The following is an 18,845-nucleotide window of genomic DNA, read 5'->3' on the forward strand; positions in this document are numbered from 1 at the left end:
GGATACAAAATACAGGCATGTAGTATAAATAAGGCTAGAGATCTAATGTACAACATGAAGACAACAGTTAATAAAATATATTGTGTTATGGACTTTTGTTATATATGTAGATTTTAGCTAATCTTGACACATACAAAAAATATAACTCTGTGAGAGATGGAAATATTAATCTGCTTCACTGTAGCAACTATTTTACTCTTTATATCTATCCCATAACATCATTTTGTAAAGCTCACATATACACAACAAAAATTATTCTTAAAAATCATGCATTATAATCCCCACATAGGATAAGGTAAAACAGAAAGGGTGACATAGGATTTAAAATAATATTTTCATTTTACAAGTCCTAAGATGTCTTCTTAAAAATCACTGCATATAAGGAGGCTGAGCAGGAGAATCGCTTGAACCTGAAAGGTGGAGGTGGCAGTGAGCTGAGATAGCACCACTGCACTTTAGCCTGGGCAACAGAGCAAGACTCCATCTCAAAAAAAAAAAAAAAAAAAAATTACTGCATGTATAACTAGTCAAAGACCTAAGTAAAGCTAAAGATTCTTTATCTGATTATAGTTCTTAAATTTTGGAACAAAAATATCACCGATCTCAGATTTCTTCTCATAAATTATTCTCATAGTATTAATTCCCTTATATTTCTCAGAATAATTTTTGGTATTTGAGTTACTATATCAAGACACTCTAGTATTTATTTAAATATCCAGAAGGCAGGAGGTGGTAAAAAAAAAATGCTTATATCAATTTGAGATTTCTTTTTAATTTTTCTCACTGTTTTATTTCTTTTTTCTTTTACAGTCTGTTCATCTGGGGTTTATTTCCCAAAAGACAGCTTCCTGCTTAATGCACAATCTATTCACCTTCATTAACTACTGGATTCCTCAAAGTACTATTTTCTATTAAGATTGGACATTTAGCAAATCTTCTTCATCTGTATTTGCTTGTATCACATCTCACCACTTGGCAAAGCCATTGAAGTTTTTTTACATTGATTCCATGACATACAACAACTTTCCTGCAGTACGGGTTTATTAACATCAAGCAATTTAACCATGCTACTGAAGAGCACCCAGTGCCTCTCACTGACAGTAATTCCCAAAGAGCTAAAAGCTAACACTGAGCTGAAATTAATTTTCTCTTTGATTTAGCAAATGAGTGTTCTTTTTATTGCCCTAGTTGTATTTTTCTCTTCTGTTTTTGAAAACCATTGATTGATCCCATTGACAAATCAGCTTATCTGTCTGATCCAAATCAACCTTGCATTTCACTGGTTTTAGCAATGTTGCTTCCTTTGTATAAACATTTAACTCATCTGGAACTAAGCTTCGATTTATGAGAAAAAAAAATACTACCAAGACAAACATCTCATCTGGACTCATTCCTTGAAACTTAAAACTTGTTATGGCTTAATTCCTTCACTTTAAATTATGATTGTATTACATCATTCATGATGTGTTATTCAAGACAAGAAACTTCCTCAGCTTTGGTGTTTTTGTTACATCACAAATAAAAACTTTGCTTATTAGAATTTTTTAAAGCTAAATATTTGTGAACAAATGGTATGTGAATGTACGTGTGTGTGTGTGTGTCTGTAAGAAATTTTCAGCAGTTACGTTGTTGAATAGTGGTTTTTATTATGTACAAATTGTTCATATAAAGAATAATCATAACACTTCTCTTTGGCAAATGAGATTTTTTAATTCATTGGAGAAAGATCTCAATATAGAGGACACAGGGTTTTGTTAAGCATTTTCCTAGAATTGAAATGCATGAATTTTATTAAATATCCCTTTATTCATTCCGATTACTGCTTACATATGCCTGCAACAAGACTGATCTATAAACAGTATCAATATGAAAGCCTCAAATTCACTTTCATATATGGCTTACCGTGTTTTCCTGATGTTTTTAGAATTTCATGGTCCCTCATGGTGTCTCGATCCAGCAGACAGGGGATTGTGTCGCGCCAATGAGACCAGATTCTACTACAATTCAGTCATTGGGAAATGCCGCCCATTTAAGTACAGTGGATGCGGGGGAAATGAAAACAATTTTACTTCCAAAAAAGAATGTCGGAAGTCATGTAAAAAAGGTATAGAAGATACTCTTCCCATTAATCGATTAGTTTTTAAGATAGCAACTGAATTGAAATTATAATCTATTAAACTATGAAATTAATTATCTTTATTATAAGAAAATATGATCCAGCTAATAAATGTCCTCTTCAAATACATTTAGATAATATTGCTAGATATGTAACTGTAATTTCTTTTAATGTCTTCATAGAAAAAGAATCAATTTAAAACAATTTAAACATACTATTCTTTTTTTTTTTTTTGAGACGGTGTTTCGCTCTTATTACCCAGGCTGGAGTGCAATGGCGCGATCTCGGCTCACCGCAACCTCCGCCTCCTGGGTTCAGGCAATTCTCCTGCCTCAGCCTCCTGAGTAGCTGGGATTACAGGCACGCGCCACCGTGCCCAGTATTTTTAGTAGAAACGGGGTTTCACCATGTTGACCAGGATGGTCTCGATCTCTTGACCTCATGATCCACCCACCTCAGCCTCCCAAAGTGCTGGGATTACAGGCGTGAGCCACCGCGCCTGGCCAACATGTTATTCTTTTAATGTTGAAATACTCACTTTGGGAGGCCGAGGCGGGTGGATCACGAGGTCGAGATCGAGACCATCCTGGTCAACACGGTGAAATCCTGTCTCTACTAAAAATGCAAAAAATTAGCTGGGCACGGTGGTGAGTGCCTGTAATCCCAGCTACTCAGGAGGCTGAGGCAGGAGAATTGCCTGAACCCAGGAGGCGGAGGTTGCAGTGAGCCGAGATTGCGCCATTGCACTCCAGCCTGGGTAACAACAGCGAAACTCCATCTCAAAAAAAAAAAAAAAAAAAAGAAAGAAAGAAATACTAAGCATTTATTTTAAAAGATTATACCCAATTCCTTTAAGCTTTCTTGAAATGCACAAAATGTTAACCTGTTTATTGATGTCTTCTGAAATATAAAAGTGATGTATGTCTATAATAGAGTCACAAGAGTATAAAAATGCAAACTAATACTCTCTGTAACTCCATCAGCCATATACAGCCACATTTCTACTTTTTAAAAATAAAGGAAGCATGGATTTGTAACAGAAAATGAACTAGTAATAAAAATGAACAGCATGCTTATCCATTTTTATTAACTCATATATGCAAAATAACTTCTTTAAAAATAGATTGTTTTACACAAATACAGAAGCAAAGTAAAGGCTTTTAAATCAATAACATCTTTTGGATTTAAATGTTGAAAGATACTTTGAGAAGATTTTGGATAAAATGTTTCATTGTGTTACTTTATCACACATTAATTTATTCCTCTTCCTCTTATAGGTTTCATCCAAAGAAAATCAAAAGAAGGCCTAATTAAAACCAAAAGAAAGAGAAAGAAGCTGAAAGTGAAAATAGGATATGAAGAAATTTTTCTTAAAAATACATAAATTTGTTATAGCAATTTAGCGTTAATTCTTAAATATTTTATATGAAATGTTTCACTTTGTTTTCTATTTTTCCTTTTACTAAAATAATTTTAATTAATATGGTCATTAAATTTTCTATGGTTATTGCACATTTGTGTCAAAGTTGCTTTTCTAATCTTGTGAAATTGCTTCTTCTAGGTCTATAATTTATCAACTGGCTACTGTGAAATTACTCATTCTCTGAATTCTTCTCTATTTTCATTTAACTACAAATTATCATACTGCCGGCTACATCAAATCAGTCCTTTGTTTCCATTTGCTCACCATCTGTTTGAGAATATGATCTTGTAAATGATGATCTCCTTTATAGCCTGTAACCAGATTAAGGAATACCGCTTTACAAAATCAAGCACTTCTTGAGTTTCACATCTAAAATGGTGACAAACCCCTGCTTCTGATAAAGCTCATTCAATTGTGTATTTGAAAAGACTGATAATAACAGAATTCTATTATGTGCATCCTCCTTATACATAGTTCTTCTCCTTTGTACTAACCAGTACTTCCATCAATATTCAGCCAAACCGCTTTGAAAAGTCAACTCTGCATAATATTCCTGCCTGATTTGGATTGGTTTAACATTTTTTGTTTGTTTGTTTGACCATAGCCCATTCTATCAGTCAAGATGATTGAATAATTGGGTGTTAAACACAACTCATGATAAGGAGAAACTTTATGGAAACAAGAAGTTTTATAGCAATCAAAAGGAAATTATTTTTTATGTACTTCCTAATATTATGCTTCACAATATTTTCTCTTACTAAAAATAACAAAAATATTTAAACCTGCTGAAACCTATTCAGTTATCATTAGGATTTGCTCACAATGCAACTAATAGTTTGTGCTAAAAAAAAAAAAAAATAGGTTATTTCTGTTGAAGAGAATTATCAGCGAGAAAGTCTACTAGAACATTCATGTGCTGGTCACTCTTGGGGAGTTAATACTTCTCTGGAGTTAATTCACTATATCCAGATCAATATCTTTCCTCCTGAGCCATGTGCAGCCTGGTATCTCAACAACTTTCAAGACATGTCAGTTTCTGTAGTGTTCACCTCAAATTTGACATTCAAATCTGAACTGATTTAGACACAGCCACCTCATTCATTTGGTATAGCTTCGTGACTTCTGGCTAGCAATGATAATTCTGCCTGTTCCTTAGGCTTGAAATTTTGAACTCAATTTGGATTTCTTGTTTTCCCTCATATACCACATCTAAACAGTCTCCAAATCCTTATGCCTTCTTTTTCAAAAAAATTTACCCAACCCTCAGGCTTTTTACTCTTTTTTTTGTTTGTTTTGAGACAGATGAAGGGCAGTGGTGCAATCATGGGTCACTGAAGCCTCCCACCTAGCTGAGACTACAGGTGCAGGGCACCATACTGGCTAATTTATGTAATTTTTGTAGAGACAGGTTTTGTCATGCTACCCAGGCTTGTGTTGAACATCTGGGCTCAAGCAATTTTCCAGCCCCAGCCTTCCAAAGTGCTGGGATTACAGGAATAAACCACAGCGCCCCAGTTTTACTCTTTCCTGCATCCTTCCTATCAGTATTAATTCCTCAGAAATAATTCCTCCACCATTTCAAAATGCTCCCAGAACTCACACTAGTTGGTACTTAACTACAACCTTCAACCTCATCATTTAATTTTGATATATATTTTTGGAATTACCTACAATACTTTCTTTCATGGCTACTTTGATTTAGTTAAGAATACTCGCTGTTCACTGAATGTTAATCACTCAGCTTATTCAAACAGATTTCCTATTTAAAAATATGATCCCCTCCAGATCATTCATCTGAAGTCAGGGTCCAGCTGATGCCAGCTACAGATCACTGTGTTTCAATATGGAATATGAAAAGTCCTAACATACAGTTACAAATCATTATCTACTGTGGTATAAAAATTTCATCATTACATACTAGTGTTAGCTTTGTTTACTTAAGGAAAGTATTATATCTTGATTCAAATGTTCAGTACATAAATAATTGCCTTAGATGGAGTCTTTGCTGTGGAATTTGAGACTTTCGGAAATCAAAAGCCGTTGTGAAACATTTCCTGTTGTCATTTATTTAGAGATAGCAATAGCTTCGAATAAGTGGGAAAGTCTACTTAGGTTAAGTGGTAAATAGTCACCAAGGTTGTATAAATAGCACACTGGTGATTTGCCTAATTCAAACAATAACCACTGGTCCATTGGTTCATTACTTACTCAAGAAAGATATATACTGAGATGACTTGCAATGTTTAATGCATGTGAATGTTGTTTTTACTGTGTTTTGAAAAAAGATCTTGATGGTATTGTCTTCCTTTATTTTGCATAATCAAATGCATCTAACTGCGAATTATATATGGAATTACATTATACAGCATATACATATATTTACCTTCTTTGTTCATTCTCTGCATTCAAAATTAACAGGTAATGCTGAAAATCACTCAAATGATTTTTTTTATATTATAAGAAGTAAAAAATATTATTCTAAATAATGAAACCTGGCTGTTGGCTGTTGTACAAATAAAGATTTTTTTTTTTAGTTAGAATCTTACTCTGTTGCAAGGTTGGAGTGCAGTGGTGAGATCTCGGCTCACTGCAAACTCCCAATTCCCTGTTTCAAGCGATTCTCCTGCCTCGGCCTCCTGAGTAGCTGGGATTTCAGTCACATGCCACCACATCCAGCTAATTTTCGTATATTTTCTTTAGTAGAGATGAGATTTCGCCATGTTGGCCAGGATGGTCTGGATCTCCTGACCTAGTAATCTGCCAGCCTCAGCCTCCCAAAGTGCTGGGATTACAGGCGTGAGCCACCATGCCAAGCTTATAAAGATTTTGCTACATAAAAAAGAATTCAATGATCAGTAATTATCACAAAAATACAGAATCTTAAAACAAAAGAAGTGTTCCCACACTCTGCTTTTATTTCCTTAAATTGGAATTGTTAACAATTGCCTTTTAAGTATACAACCATATATTGTAATTTATTTGTCAAATTAGTACACTATGTTTTGACAATCTATACATTCTACATTTACTCCGCTACATATGTATTTTCCTCACTCACTTCATATATAATTATACAAATAAAGACATGTATATTTAAACATATATCATATAACTATACTTTACATAACTTCCAATCCTGACTATTGTATTTTGTCTAGCACATCTCTATACCAGAAGAAAGAAGATAATGACATTAAACTAGCTAACTATTTAGGCCATTTGTTAGATTCTTTCACCAGCTGCTCCTGCTCTTAACTGGTTTTAATCAAATTAGCATTTTTATTTAGTGTTTCCAACTTTTGACTTTAAGTGCTTTCTCAGGGACTTTAGCTTAGATGTAATTTAATCACTTTTACCACCTTTTGCTAAGGTAGAACCGAAAACCGTGCTTTTGTTGGTCCTGCAGGCCCAGCTTCTGAACTACTTTCAACCGTATAGCTAGTTTCTTGGTTAGAAGGGCTCAGAGTACTCATAAATATAGAAAGGATTTAGATAGTAAGTGCATGGTAATTTATTATACAAGGTGGGGGAGAGAGAGAGAGAGAGAGAAAGCATTTTAACCATATAATTTAATAAGTAAAACGGAGCATTAGGACAATGAATAAGATTTCCTCATCAATTTTTGTCACAGAATATAAAATTTCTAGCCCAATCAATTTGAAACAAAACAGGGATACATTTAAATCATAAAACTGAAAAGACCAGAGGTATTTGACTTTAGTATAGATAGATTCAGAAGTGGCAAGTTAGGTCAATAAAACTCAGTCTATCTTTGGCTCATGATTCTGCTGCCCAATATATTTTGCTTTTATTTTCTAGTTGCACAGGTTTCAATATGACTTTCAGAATTTAAGGTCCACATCTTTTCAGGGTAAAGTCTTCTTAAAAATTTTGGATTCTCCTACCTCAAAGAACTGAGTTAAAGTTCTGACTTCAGGCTCATTTACCCAAATGTCTCATGGTCAGCCTTGAACCTAACATCACGTTCAGAGAAATATGACTGTCTGATTGACCATGTTGATTCACTAGTCCACTGATAAGTATCTTTTTGGTGTAAACACTATCCGAAAAGTGTAATCTGACCAGCAGGGATAGGACTACTAGAGTGAGGCAAGTGAGGTAATCTCTTCAGGCACAACACTTAAGGGAACATTAAAAAATCTCAGTAACCAAGATAAATAATACTGTAATGCAGCATGTTAAAAAAATTAAAATTATAGCAAAAATCCATGAGGAATAAAATATCAGAATTTTTTAAAAGAGGATCAATAACCAACTCATATTGGAATCTAAGGCAAAAGGAAAAACCAGTAATACTAACTTTTAATAAAGAAAAATTATTTGATAAAAGTTAATGCTTGTTTCATGTTTAAAACTTTTAGCAAACTAAAATGAGATCTGATAATATGAGGATACATATCAGCCAAAAACATACAATAACGTGATGCTAAGTGTTAAAATTTTAAGAATATTCTTATTAAAGTCCACTACCTGTGATACAGCATATTCAAGCAATCTTAATTTATAACTAATGCAAAACGGCAAGAAACAGAAATTAGATATAAATATTGCATATTTTAGTTATCACAATATGCTTGTCATAATTGAAAATGCAAGATAATCTAAAGCATAACAATTAGAAATAATACTGGAGTTTAACAAGATGGCTATATGAAAGTTCAACATATGAAATTGAAATGGGAAAAGTTCCCCCGTCCCCCTCGGGGCGTGTGACAGGGGGAGGGGCTTGCTTCTTCAGTGTCTCGCTGCTCAAACCTCTAGGGGAGCACACAGACTGGCAGGCAGGCCAGGCAGTGGGGCTCCAGTCCCACAGCGGTGACTATGGTTGGATGTTTACAGCTCCTGAAGACCCGGTGGGCATGTGTTACAGGGAGCTCTTTCAGATCTGCTTTTTTACTTTTGCTGTCTGTAAGTGTGTGTTAAGCAGCTCCTAGATCCCCTTACTTATCACAAGGACGGAGAGATTTGTGTATCTCAGGGTTTCTTGCCTTAGTGTGCTGCAAGAATCAGATCACATGTGGGCTTGGAGAATGAGTGCAAGGTCTCATTGAGTAGAAGTAGCTCTCAGCAGATGGGGAAGCCAGACAGAAGATGGTTTTCCCCTTGCATCCGGCCATTGGCGGCCTGCACTCTCCTCCTACTGTTCTCGCCAAACTCCAAACGGTTCCACCAGTGGATGGCTTGCCGTCCTGCCGCTGTGTGTCATGTGCTCTTCCACCTGCGTGCTCCCCTCCACGTCCAGCCGTTTCTGTCTTTTTCCACCGATCGCTCCTCTGGACGTCCAGATGCTTGTGTGTCTGCCTGCTAGGGCCTCAGAAATTTTTATAGGCCCTGGATCGGGGCGTGGTGGGCCAGGGTAGTCTTGGAAAAATGCAACATTTGGAGCAAAAGCAGGAGTGCTTGTTCTCACCTAGGTGGTGGGCACAGGCCCAAGGGTGAAGCCTTAGCTTGGGACCCGCCTTCCTATACCCAGCACTTCCCTGTCCCACGCTCCATATCATGCTCTGCCCTTCCCAGCACTCCTGTATCAAAATCAGTAGCATTTCTCTACACTAGGGAAAATGTACTAGCCACAACAGAACAGAAATCCTAATATACCAAACAGTAAATCCCACGAAAGATGATTTTAAAAACGTTGAGAAAAAAAATGTTATATAGAAAATTCAAATACATTATTGAAGTACATAAAAAGACTAAATATTTCCTATGTATTATAACATCTATAGATACTATTCACAGGGAAATCAGTCAATGATAACACTACATTATAAGAAAAAAACTGTTGATAAACTAAAATAAACATTTTTTAAAAAATCAAGACATAGACGATAAAGTTAAAAAAAATCTAAGCTACAGAAAGAAAAAGTTATAAGGATGGAAACCAAGATACAAAACGTAAAAGTTGGCCATTAATTCAAGTGCCCCACCTTGAAGGGACAAAAGGATCTGGAAAATAGCAGAGGTAGAGGGGAGGGACATCTCACAGAAAAAAGTAACAGAGATTCCCTTTATGGAAATGGTGCATTGTGTCCAACAAAGAGCAACCACCTGCCACACCCCCTCCACACACACATGAAATTTCAAATACTAGCAATGAAGAGAAAAGTCCTAAGGACAGGGAAAAATGTGGAGGGATAAGTCACACACAAAGAAATAGAAGGAAAAAGGAATTGTACATTTCGACCACAATAATGGAAGCCACAAGGTAGTTGGATGCAGAAGTCTGAGGGATGAGGAAAGGCTGTTTACTTGCTAGAAGTCCATTTGTACTAACTGATCTTTGAATTATGTGTGTGTAGTGCTTTGCTGAAAGACAGGAAAGAGGCTTTGGGAAAACGTTTTAGAATACAAACTAAGAGAAAAAGTTTTATCATATAAACTAAGAGATACTGTTTCTAATACCAATAATAACCTAGTGGATGAATTTTCTTTTGACCATTTAATTTCGCTGGCCCCATATTTACTTATACTTAGAACGAGTGTTTTGCACTAGACTGGCTATAAAAACAAGTTTTTTAGTTTGGGGAATTTTAAGATTTTATGGCAATGCTCTCTATTTAAAAGTATCTAATATCAACATATGATAAGGCAAAAGAAAAATGGAGAGATGTTCTGTGATTAAAAAACAAAAATCAACATTGGCCGGATTCTACTGTTAGTAATATCCATAACCCCCTAGCATAAGGTTGTCATTTATAGCAGTCTTCTGTATTCTTCAAAACTAGCCTATGTTGATGGACCTTATCTTCAAACTGAGTATAGCTGCTATTTCCTCTTTCAGTGCCTGATTAATTCCCAAACATCAAAAGATTTTATGAGAAGCTTCCAAGTAATTACTTTACAGGAGGTCCTACATACTTCGAAGTTTTCTGAATGCCTTAATAATGACTTTTATAATCAAAAAACAGTTTCTGAATTCATTAACTTTTTCTTTTTCAATATTATATATATTGTAGGGAAAATAATATATATGGATCTGATGTATTCTAACTCATCAAGGCATTTCAAGCTCATGAGAAGTTTTAAAATAATTTTTAGACCCTTTAGTCTCTTAATTATTCTAAAGAAGCAAGCCAAATTTAAGAATAATTAACTAGAATTAAATTTTTCTAGCACAAAATGTTTTATTTCAATCAACAATTTATTCTAATAAATTTTAGACAAATCCTAATTGTAGCCAAAATCAACTCATTCCTGTCAACATTACTGATGATTTGCTTTTCTTTTTCATTGTAAGATAAAATCAGCCAAGTCAATTATGAACTTGAATGTTTTTAGGGACATAATCCATATTTAATCTGTATTTGCACAAAGGGTAAAATTCTAATTTACTGAATGCTTTTTCTAAGCTGCAGGTGCTCTCAAATTAGAAGCCAGAGGAAACTGCTACTTCCTTCTTCTTAGTCAATATTTGGAATCAGAAAGCAAGAACTTTGACTTTCCAAGAGTCTTTTTTTAAAACATATTCCCCACTCTCAACAGAATGTTCCACAAAATTTGTAAATCACTCTAGGGAAATTTCCAGAGTTTCAAGATGTGAACAGCTGTGAGCTACCTAACTGATCATCTTGCCAAGAAATTGCTGCTCCAGAGATGACAAAATAAACAATTACCATTTTTTCTTCAATATGTCTGCTACTGTTCAATGAGAAAATATTTAAAATTCTAAAGCTAAGAACTGTATATGTTAGGAAATTTTTTATTTAGCTCTTTACATATTCTTTATTAACTATTTTCATTCTTCACAAGCTAAACACACACACACATACACATACAAACACACACATACACACACACACACACATACACACACACAGAGTCATTTAATTAGGGAGACAACATTTAAAACCATTGCATTCCACAGTTTCTGTCATCTGTACTGGTTGTTAATAAACTGGAAAATGCACATGAAGACTATTTTAAGACTATAGTGGGAGAAAAATCAAATACCACATCAAATATGATTATATTACAGGGTTTAAATTCAAATCAGCTTAGATTTGAATTCAGTAGGCCCTGATATCATTAATCCTCTTGCTTTGTCTGTAAAATGATTGGGAGGAAATGAGAGAATACATACGAAAGGACTTAGCACTGTACTACATTGTAAGGATTCAGTAAAATGGTAGCATTTGGTTTATACAATTTACTATTTAATGTTTCAATGGTTTAGAATACAGTCTCTGAGCTGTAACAACAATTATTCAAATAAGCTAGGCAATTAACAAATCAAAGTCAAAAATTTGAGGTAAATTGTGTCTGCTAAGGTAATTCTATAAAATGAGAAATGAACATAAATATGAAGTGGTTTTACTGTTAACAGGATTAAATGAGGGACGTAAAAAAATTATGCATTAGATAACTTTTAATTTTTGTAAATAATTTGTTTTTGACATAATTGTTTAAGAATTGCTAATGGTTTTTTAATATGAAAAGTTCTCTAACGTGGGTTTTAAAAGGGCAAAAATCAGTGAATTGTTCTTTTTATTTACAAACATATAAAATTTGTCTTAAAATATTTGCATATGTCTTATGTTCCTGAGAAATTTTAAAAGTTTAAAAAATGAACATCATTATTGCTTGTCATCCTCCCAAATATTCAGAATCTATATTATTATTCATACATGAATAATATGGGCAATTTATGATATGGATAGACATCAGAATTCAAAATAGAAAAGTAACCAAGTTAGTTGTCAAAGTTTCAATGTGAACCTGCTGAACATTGTTATGTTTTCCTATTTTGCTAATATTCACTATTTTCTTTTTCTTAATATGGAATTACCTAACTTAAGCCCCAATAGTCCATATAATTTGGCGTAAAGTCCATATAATTTTCTTCAAAAAATATCTGAAATAGTTTACCAAATTAGATATTTTTCAAATAATGAAAAAATTGGTGGTAACATGTTGTAAAGAAGGAAGACAGGTTCAATAACAAAACAACTAAAGCTCAGTTCTACCAATTTCCAGTTGAATAAACTAATAAGATTCCATTCCCTCATCTAAAAAGTGGAAATAAAATCTCCACAGAATTAAATTTTAAAAATATAAAAAGTATAGCATATTTTTGGAAACAATCCTGGTTTTCAACAATGTTACTTTTCTGTCTCAACTTTCCCTAAAATAAAGCAGAAACCCTTCAGTGCTACCAGATATTAAGTACTTGAAAATATTGTCATGAGCTGCATTTCGGTCAATGATGAACCACACATATGATAGTGGTCCCATAAGTTTATAATGGAGAAAAAATTCCTATCCCCTAATAATTTCCTAGCTGCTGTAATGTCATAGCACAACAGATTACTCATGCGTTTGTGGTAACGCTGATGAAACCTACCGTGCTACCAGTCATATGAAGGAACAGTACACACAATTGTGTGCAGTACATAATACTTGATAAATAATTTTTATGATAATAAAAATTAAGTTGTGGATGTATGCATTTATTATACTACATGTTTTACTGCTATTGTATTTTATTTTAACTTACATATTCAATTTGGAGTTTTTCTGAGACAGGGTCTTGCTCTGTTTCCCAGTCTGTAGTGCAGTGGTACAATCATGACTCACTGCAGCCTTGAACTCCTGGGCTCAAGCAATCTTCCCACTTCAGCCTTCCAAGTTGGGACTACAGATGTGCACCACCAATTTTTAATTTGTGTGTGTGCATGCGTGCACGTGCGTGTGTGTGTGTGTGTGTAGACAGTCTCACTATTGTCTTGAACTCCAGGCCTCAAGCAATCCTCCTGCCTCAGTTCCCAAAGTGCTAGGGTTACAGGGGTGAATCACTAAATCTCACCTTATTATTATTTTAAAATGTGTTCCTTCTACTTATTAAAAAAAAAAAAAGTTAGCTGTAAAACATCCTCAGGCTGTTCAGAAGAAGGACATTCCAGAAGAAGGCACTGTTATCAACAGAGATGATGGCTTCATGCATATTATTGCCCCTGAAGATCTTCCAGAAGGACAAGATGTGGAGATAGAAAACAGTGATATTGATTATCCTGACGCTGTATAGGCCTAGGCTAATGCATGTGTTTGTGTCTCTGTTCTTAACAAAAACTTTAAAAAGTAAAAATAAATAAATTTTAAAAACAGAAAAAAGCTTATGGAGAAAAAAATATTTCATACACCTGTGCAACGTGTTTGTGTTTTAAGCTAAGTGTTATTACAAAAGAATTCAAAAAATTTTAAATTCAAACTTTTTACATTAAATTCAATTTTCTTTAAATTAAAAAGTTTATTGAATAAAAGACAGTAAGCTAAAATTAGCTTATTGTTTCAGAAAAAAATATATGTTTATTACAAATTCATTGTAGCCTAAGACAACACTATTCATAAAGTCAACAGTGGTATGTAGCAATGTCCTAGGCCTTCACATTCACTCTCCACTCACTCACCCAGAGCAACTTCTAGTCCTGCAAGCTCCATTTGTGATAAGTGCCCTATACAGTATTCAGTACAGTGACATGCTGTACAGGTTTGTAGCCTGGAAGCAACAGGCTACACCACATAGCCTAGGTGTGTAGTAGTCTATACTCCCTAGGTTTGTGTAAGTACACACTATGATGTTCACACAATGATGAACTCACCTAACAACCCATTTCTCAAAATGTGTCCTAATTATTGACATATAACTATAGAATAGTTGACATAATTCAAAATCAAATTTGTTTTTATGCTTCCTTACAGTTAATCCAAAAAAGAGAGTCTTTTAATGGTAGCATTTTTAATTTCTGAATCTAAAAATGCCATGAGAAATGAGTTTTAAGAGTATCATATATAGGGGAGTGTGATTAAAACTAAGGATATTAACTTCAACTAATACTTTGTAGAAAGTCATAAAAATATTTTCTAGAAAAAGTTTTTGGGCTTTTGTCCTTACCCAAACCTCCTCCAGACCCACCAGCATGTTCCTAAAACATGCTTTGGATTATATGACCCATTGCACATTGAGTAAAATACAAATCCCTTACCACAATCAACATGGCCGTACATTCCATGTCTTCATGTATGCATGTGTGTCTCTCTTCTTGCTTACTGGTCTCCAAGCTCCAGGAGCAATCCAAGTATAGCACTTGAATAAGTTTTGTCTACCTGCAGCAGCATTTTTAGTAGACTCTGTTTTGATGTCTTTCTCACATACTTAAAAATTGATGTATAGTAGTCATACATTTTATGAGGCACATATGGTCTTTTGTTAGGTGCACAGAATGTGCAACAATCAAGTTATGGTGTTTAAAATATCCACTAACTTGAGTACTAACCATTTTCCTATGTTGGGAACATTTCTAGTCCTCTCTTCTAGGCATTTTAAAATATACGATACATTGTGGTTAACTATAGTCACTCTACTTTGCCCTTGAACACTGGAACCTATTCCTTCTATGTAAGTGTATGTTTGCAACCATTATCCAATATTTTTTTTTAATCCCCCACTCACCCTTCCGAAACTCTGCATTTGAAATTTGATGAAATACATATTCTCCTTTGACTATATGGGCTTTAGTTTGTAGAGTCTGCATTGATTACCTGCCCCTTGTAACTATATTTATCAAGTAAATCAGAATGTTTTCTTAGAAATCTTCCCTAGTTGGTGAGATTTTTTTCATTAGAGAAAAGGCAATAGAATTTCATTTTTATTCTGGTCAGAGAACAACTTTTTGTAATTTGAGAATGTCTAACACTAGATGGCAGGATGACACTATAGATTCCTCAAAACTGTAAAAAGAAAGATGTGACACTTTCTCAAAGGTGTTAAGGGTTCTGAGGCAAATCAATTGTCTAATACTTTAATATACGCACTACATGCACTACATACAGTAACATAGTCATTTATATTTAAAGTCTCACTGTACATTGAGTGATAGTAAATACGAATAAGCCTTTAAAGAAAATACAGAAAAATATCAGTTTTTAATGTTTTTAAAAGTTATGTAAATATGATAATAGCTGAAGAAAATAGTTTGTTAATACCGGAAAGACATGAATACTATTTGGCATCTTTAGAACCTAACGATTAAATTATTTATGTAAAATATAGGGATTGGTCATTTAATCAAATACTACTGAAGTGAAAATGCCTAAATGCAAATTTAAATAAACCTTTTATTTTTCATAATCAAGATTGATATTCAGCAAATAAACATTTCAGAATAAATCCACATTAAATGAATATCTATTTAAAAGGGAATCTTTTTTGATGCCAACTAAAACCATCCTAGAAATAGTAAGAACTATTTTAAACTCTTCTAGGAAAAAAAATTTGGGTTTCCCAAATAAATTACTCACTCACTCTTAGTATTTATATGCTACTTGTCATTGCTCCAGGGATAATATGGCTATGTTCACCATATACTGTATAATTTTTTTCTTCAAACCAGAGCACTTTTGAGTTTGAAAGTATGAATTAGGACTGCCCCAGAAAACTAGGACATATGATCACCCTATTGAAGGTATTTCCCCTCAGAAAGTTCATCGTGTACTCCCATTTAAAGCATGTATAATTTTGTTGTATTTAAAAATCCATTTGAATTAGTCCGTGACATCACTCATTTGCCAGTACTAACATTTTATTCTAACAATAGCCACACCTCTAACACTCATGAGGATCTGTAAGAAAATACTAAATTCCCTGGAAGAACTTAATCCATCAGGCTATACGAATTTTAAAAATAGAAAATGTTTGGCCAATTATTTTTTATGTTACTTGACTTTCATGAGGAAATATATTTTTAAATACTAAAAGAAATTCTATATGTAGGCTATAAAGTAGTTTTATTTATCTGTATATTAACCTGGTATACATTTCTGCATATCTGATCTGATATATATACTGTTCATTTCAAACATAGTTTTCTGCACTTTTCAAATTCTTATTCATAGTACATGTTTTTAAAATAATATTGTGATTTTCTTTAAAATGATAATTATGTGCACAATTAAAGTGAAAATCAGTCCTGATTTTTGTAATAGATACAGCATATTCATGCTCAACGTCCCAGACATTGAAACCAGATTCTTTTACTAAATGCAATTTATTTTTATTTGTTTTGAAAAGCAACTTGAAAAATGCTGACAGCAATTCCTAGGTAAAATAATAAAAGGTCAAGTCAACTTATTTCCTTGCTAGAAGTAGTTTTTTAATGTAAATCTTGTAAACACATAAGCTTCTGATATAAAGTTGATGGGTTTCTCCTCAAATTATTGGTGCATTTTTCATAAAGCAAGTTATGTATAATTTTGCTGGCTGCGTAAATTATCACCAAGTATAAGTAATTACTTTCAGACAATTAAAAACACAGAAGAATTATTAACATAAAATAATAACTTAAAAACGTCATAGAAATCATTTAAAAAGTCTTTCTTTTGACTTATTCTTACACTCTCACCAGGGAAAGTCTGTACTTAATGTATTTCCTGTAAAAGTGTTCTGTTTTATTTTGTTTGTTCTTGTGGCAGAACTATACTCCAAGGCAGTATCCATACAAATTCAAAATAAATGGTCAGTTCGGTCAGTAGAAAACTAAATTTGTCAAATCACATTTTGGTCTGGTTTAACTAACATATTCAATATAAACAGTAGCCCAGAAACTTGGAGTTAGCTGCCTCCTAATTCTGAGTCAACATGCATTTCACATAGTAACCAGTTGGAAGAAAATGGTGCTTGTGAGCCTTACGTGTGACCACAAATAAAAGAATAAATCTTGCACATAGGATTCTAAAATGAAAATGTGTGACTGTCATTACATGTATATATTTCTACAGTTGCACACCATTTCTCACTTCTACAGAAAATCTTATTGCAGTGCTCTGCATCATTACATCTAGACTCTATGTTAGCAGCATCAGTGGCTAATTTCGTAAAATTTGACCCTTAACTTCTCATGTGCTAGTCAACCTGTTCACTAAAATACTAGCTAGCAGGACACATTCTACTTTTCCTTATCTTGCTAAAACACGGTTAGCACATTACCTAACTTAAAATACAAATTTGATTACTACTAATTAAATTATTGCAAGTGACTTCTGAAGAAAGATTATAACACATAAATCTACATAATACCACATTGGCTCTCTTGATTACTGAAATATTTTCATTTAGTTCTGCTACAGCTTTCCAAACATTTGCTTTCATATCTCAGTAGGCATTGCAGAAGTTTTTATGATCTGCCTTTTCATTTGCTCCTAAATAACATAGAATACTCTGAATGCCTTCCTGGAGGTCCTTGTACCATTTATTTCTTCTGAAGTGTATAAAATGGTAACTTTTAAGAATTACTAGGATGCAATTTTCTTATTATGTCTAAATAAGGCTTAAAGATGATATTAATAAAATTTAGTAGTCTTCATGGACTACAACCATGGGCCCATGTGTCCATCAATTTAAATGTAAATAATACAACTTCTATTAGACACCCCATCAAGTATAACACTTGATATAGAGTAGAAGAGAAAGAACATTGGATTAAGGATTTTCTGACATGAACTCAAACATGGTTTTTTTTTTCCTTCAATAGACTTTACTAGTGTTGGGCAAATGAAATCAATGAATCTCACCAGGTACAGTGGCTCACGCCTGTATTCCCAGCCATTTGGGAGGCCAAGAAGGGTGGATTACTTGAGGTCAGGAGTTGGAGACCAGCTTTGCTAATATGGTGAAACCCCGTATCTATTAAAAAAAATACCAAAAATTAGCTGGGCATGGTGGCACACACCTGTAATCCCAGCTACTTGGGAGGCTGAGGCAGGAGAATCGCTTGAAACTAGGAGGCAGAAGTTGCAGTGAGATGAGATTGCACCATTGCACTCCAGTCCTGGCTACAAGAGCAAATCTCGGTCTAAAAAAAAAGAAATTAAATAATCTTTGGAAAGACAAAAATATCAATACTTTTATAAACATATTGGTAAACGTTTTAGTTTTCCACAAATTAATTAAATTCAAAAACCATATATTAATCTCTTTATAGGATTTATATATTATATTTAGCATGGGAGATGAGACATGACCCATCATTACTTGCATATTAAAATCCAGTATTTGTTTTGCTCTGAATTTCAAGATGGATACACCAAGCCTAGAAAGCTTTGTCAACATCACACCACAGTATCAGACTGGAATTACATGTCTTTTAGTTCTTAGTACTTTTGACTTCTTTCTTAGTGGTTCCCCAAGCAGAGTGCTAGCTCAACATCAGAACTGAATCAAGATTTCACCTAGATATATCCACATTCGTTTTCTGATTGAAGAGTCATTGTTTGTGTAGCCAGTAATAATTTGCA

The 18,845-nt window shown here is 33.8% G+C and overlaps 1 protein-coding gene across 2 annotated transcripts in view; it reads left to right on the top strand.

Moving 5' to 3' along the window:
• Window positions 1-3,628, top strand: part of TFPI (tissue factor pathway inhibitor) — an 87,177-nt gene extending 83,549 nt beyond the window's left edge. Inside the window, exons 7-8 of one of the 2 annotated variants that reach the window (XM_064373272.1) lie at window positions 1,925-2,104; window positions 3,394-3,628. In XM_064373272.1, the coding sequence (XP_064229342.1) occupies window positions 1,925-2,104; window positions 3,394-3,500 (287 nt within the window). In that variant the 3' untranslated portion in view covers window positions 3,501-3,628. Of the gene's footprint in view, window positions 1-810; window positions 1,895-1,924; window positions 2,105-3,393 lie in introns of those variants that run through there. The other variant, XM_064373274.1, reaches the window with a different exon arrangement.
• Window positions 3,629-18,845: the final 15,217 nt, after the last annotated feature.

This window comes from Aotus nancymaae, unplaced genomic scaffold (assembly GCF_030222135.1).
Source record: "Aotus nancymaae isolate 86718 unplaced genomic scaffold, 86718_ANA_hifiasm-v0.15.2.pri h1tg000008l, whole genome shotgun sequence".
Taxonomy (NCBI): Eukaryota; Metazoa; Chordata; class Mammalia; order Primates; family Aotidae; genus Aotus; species Aotus nancymaae.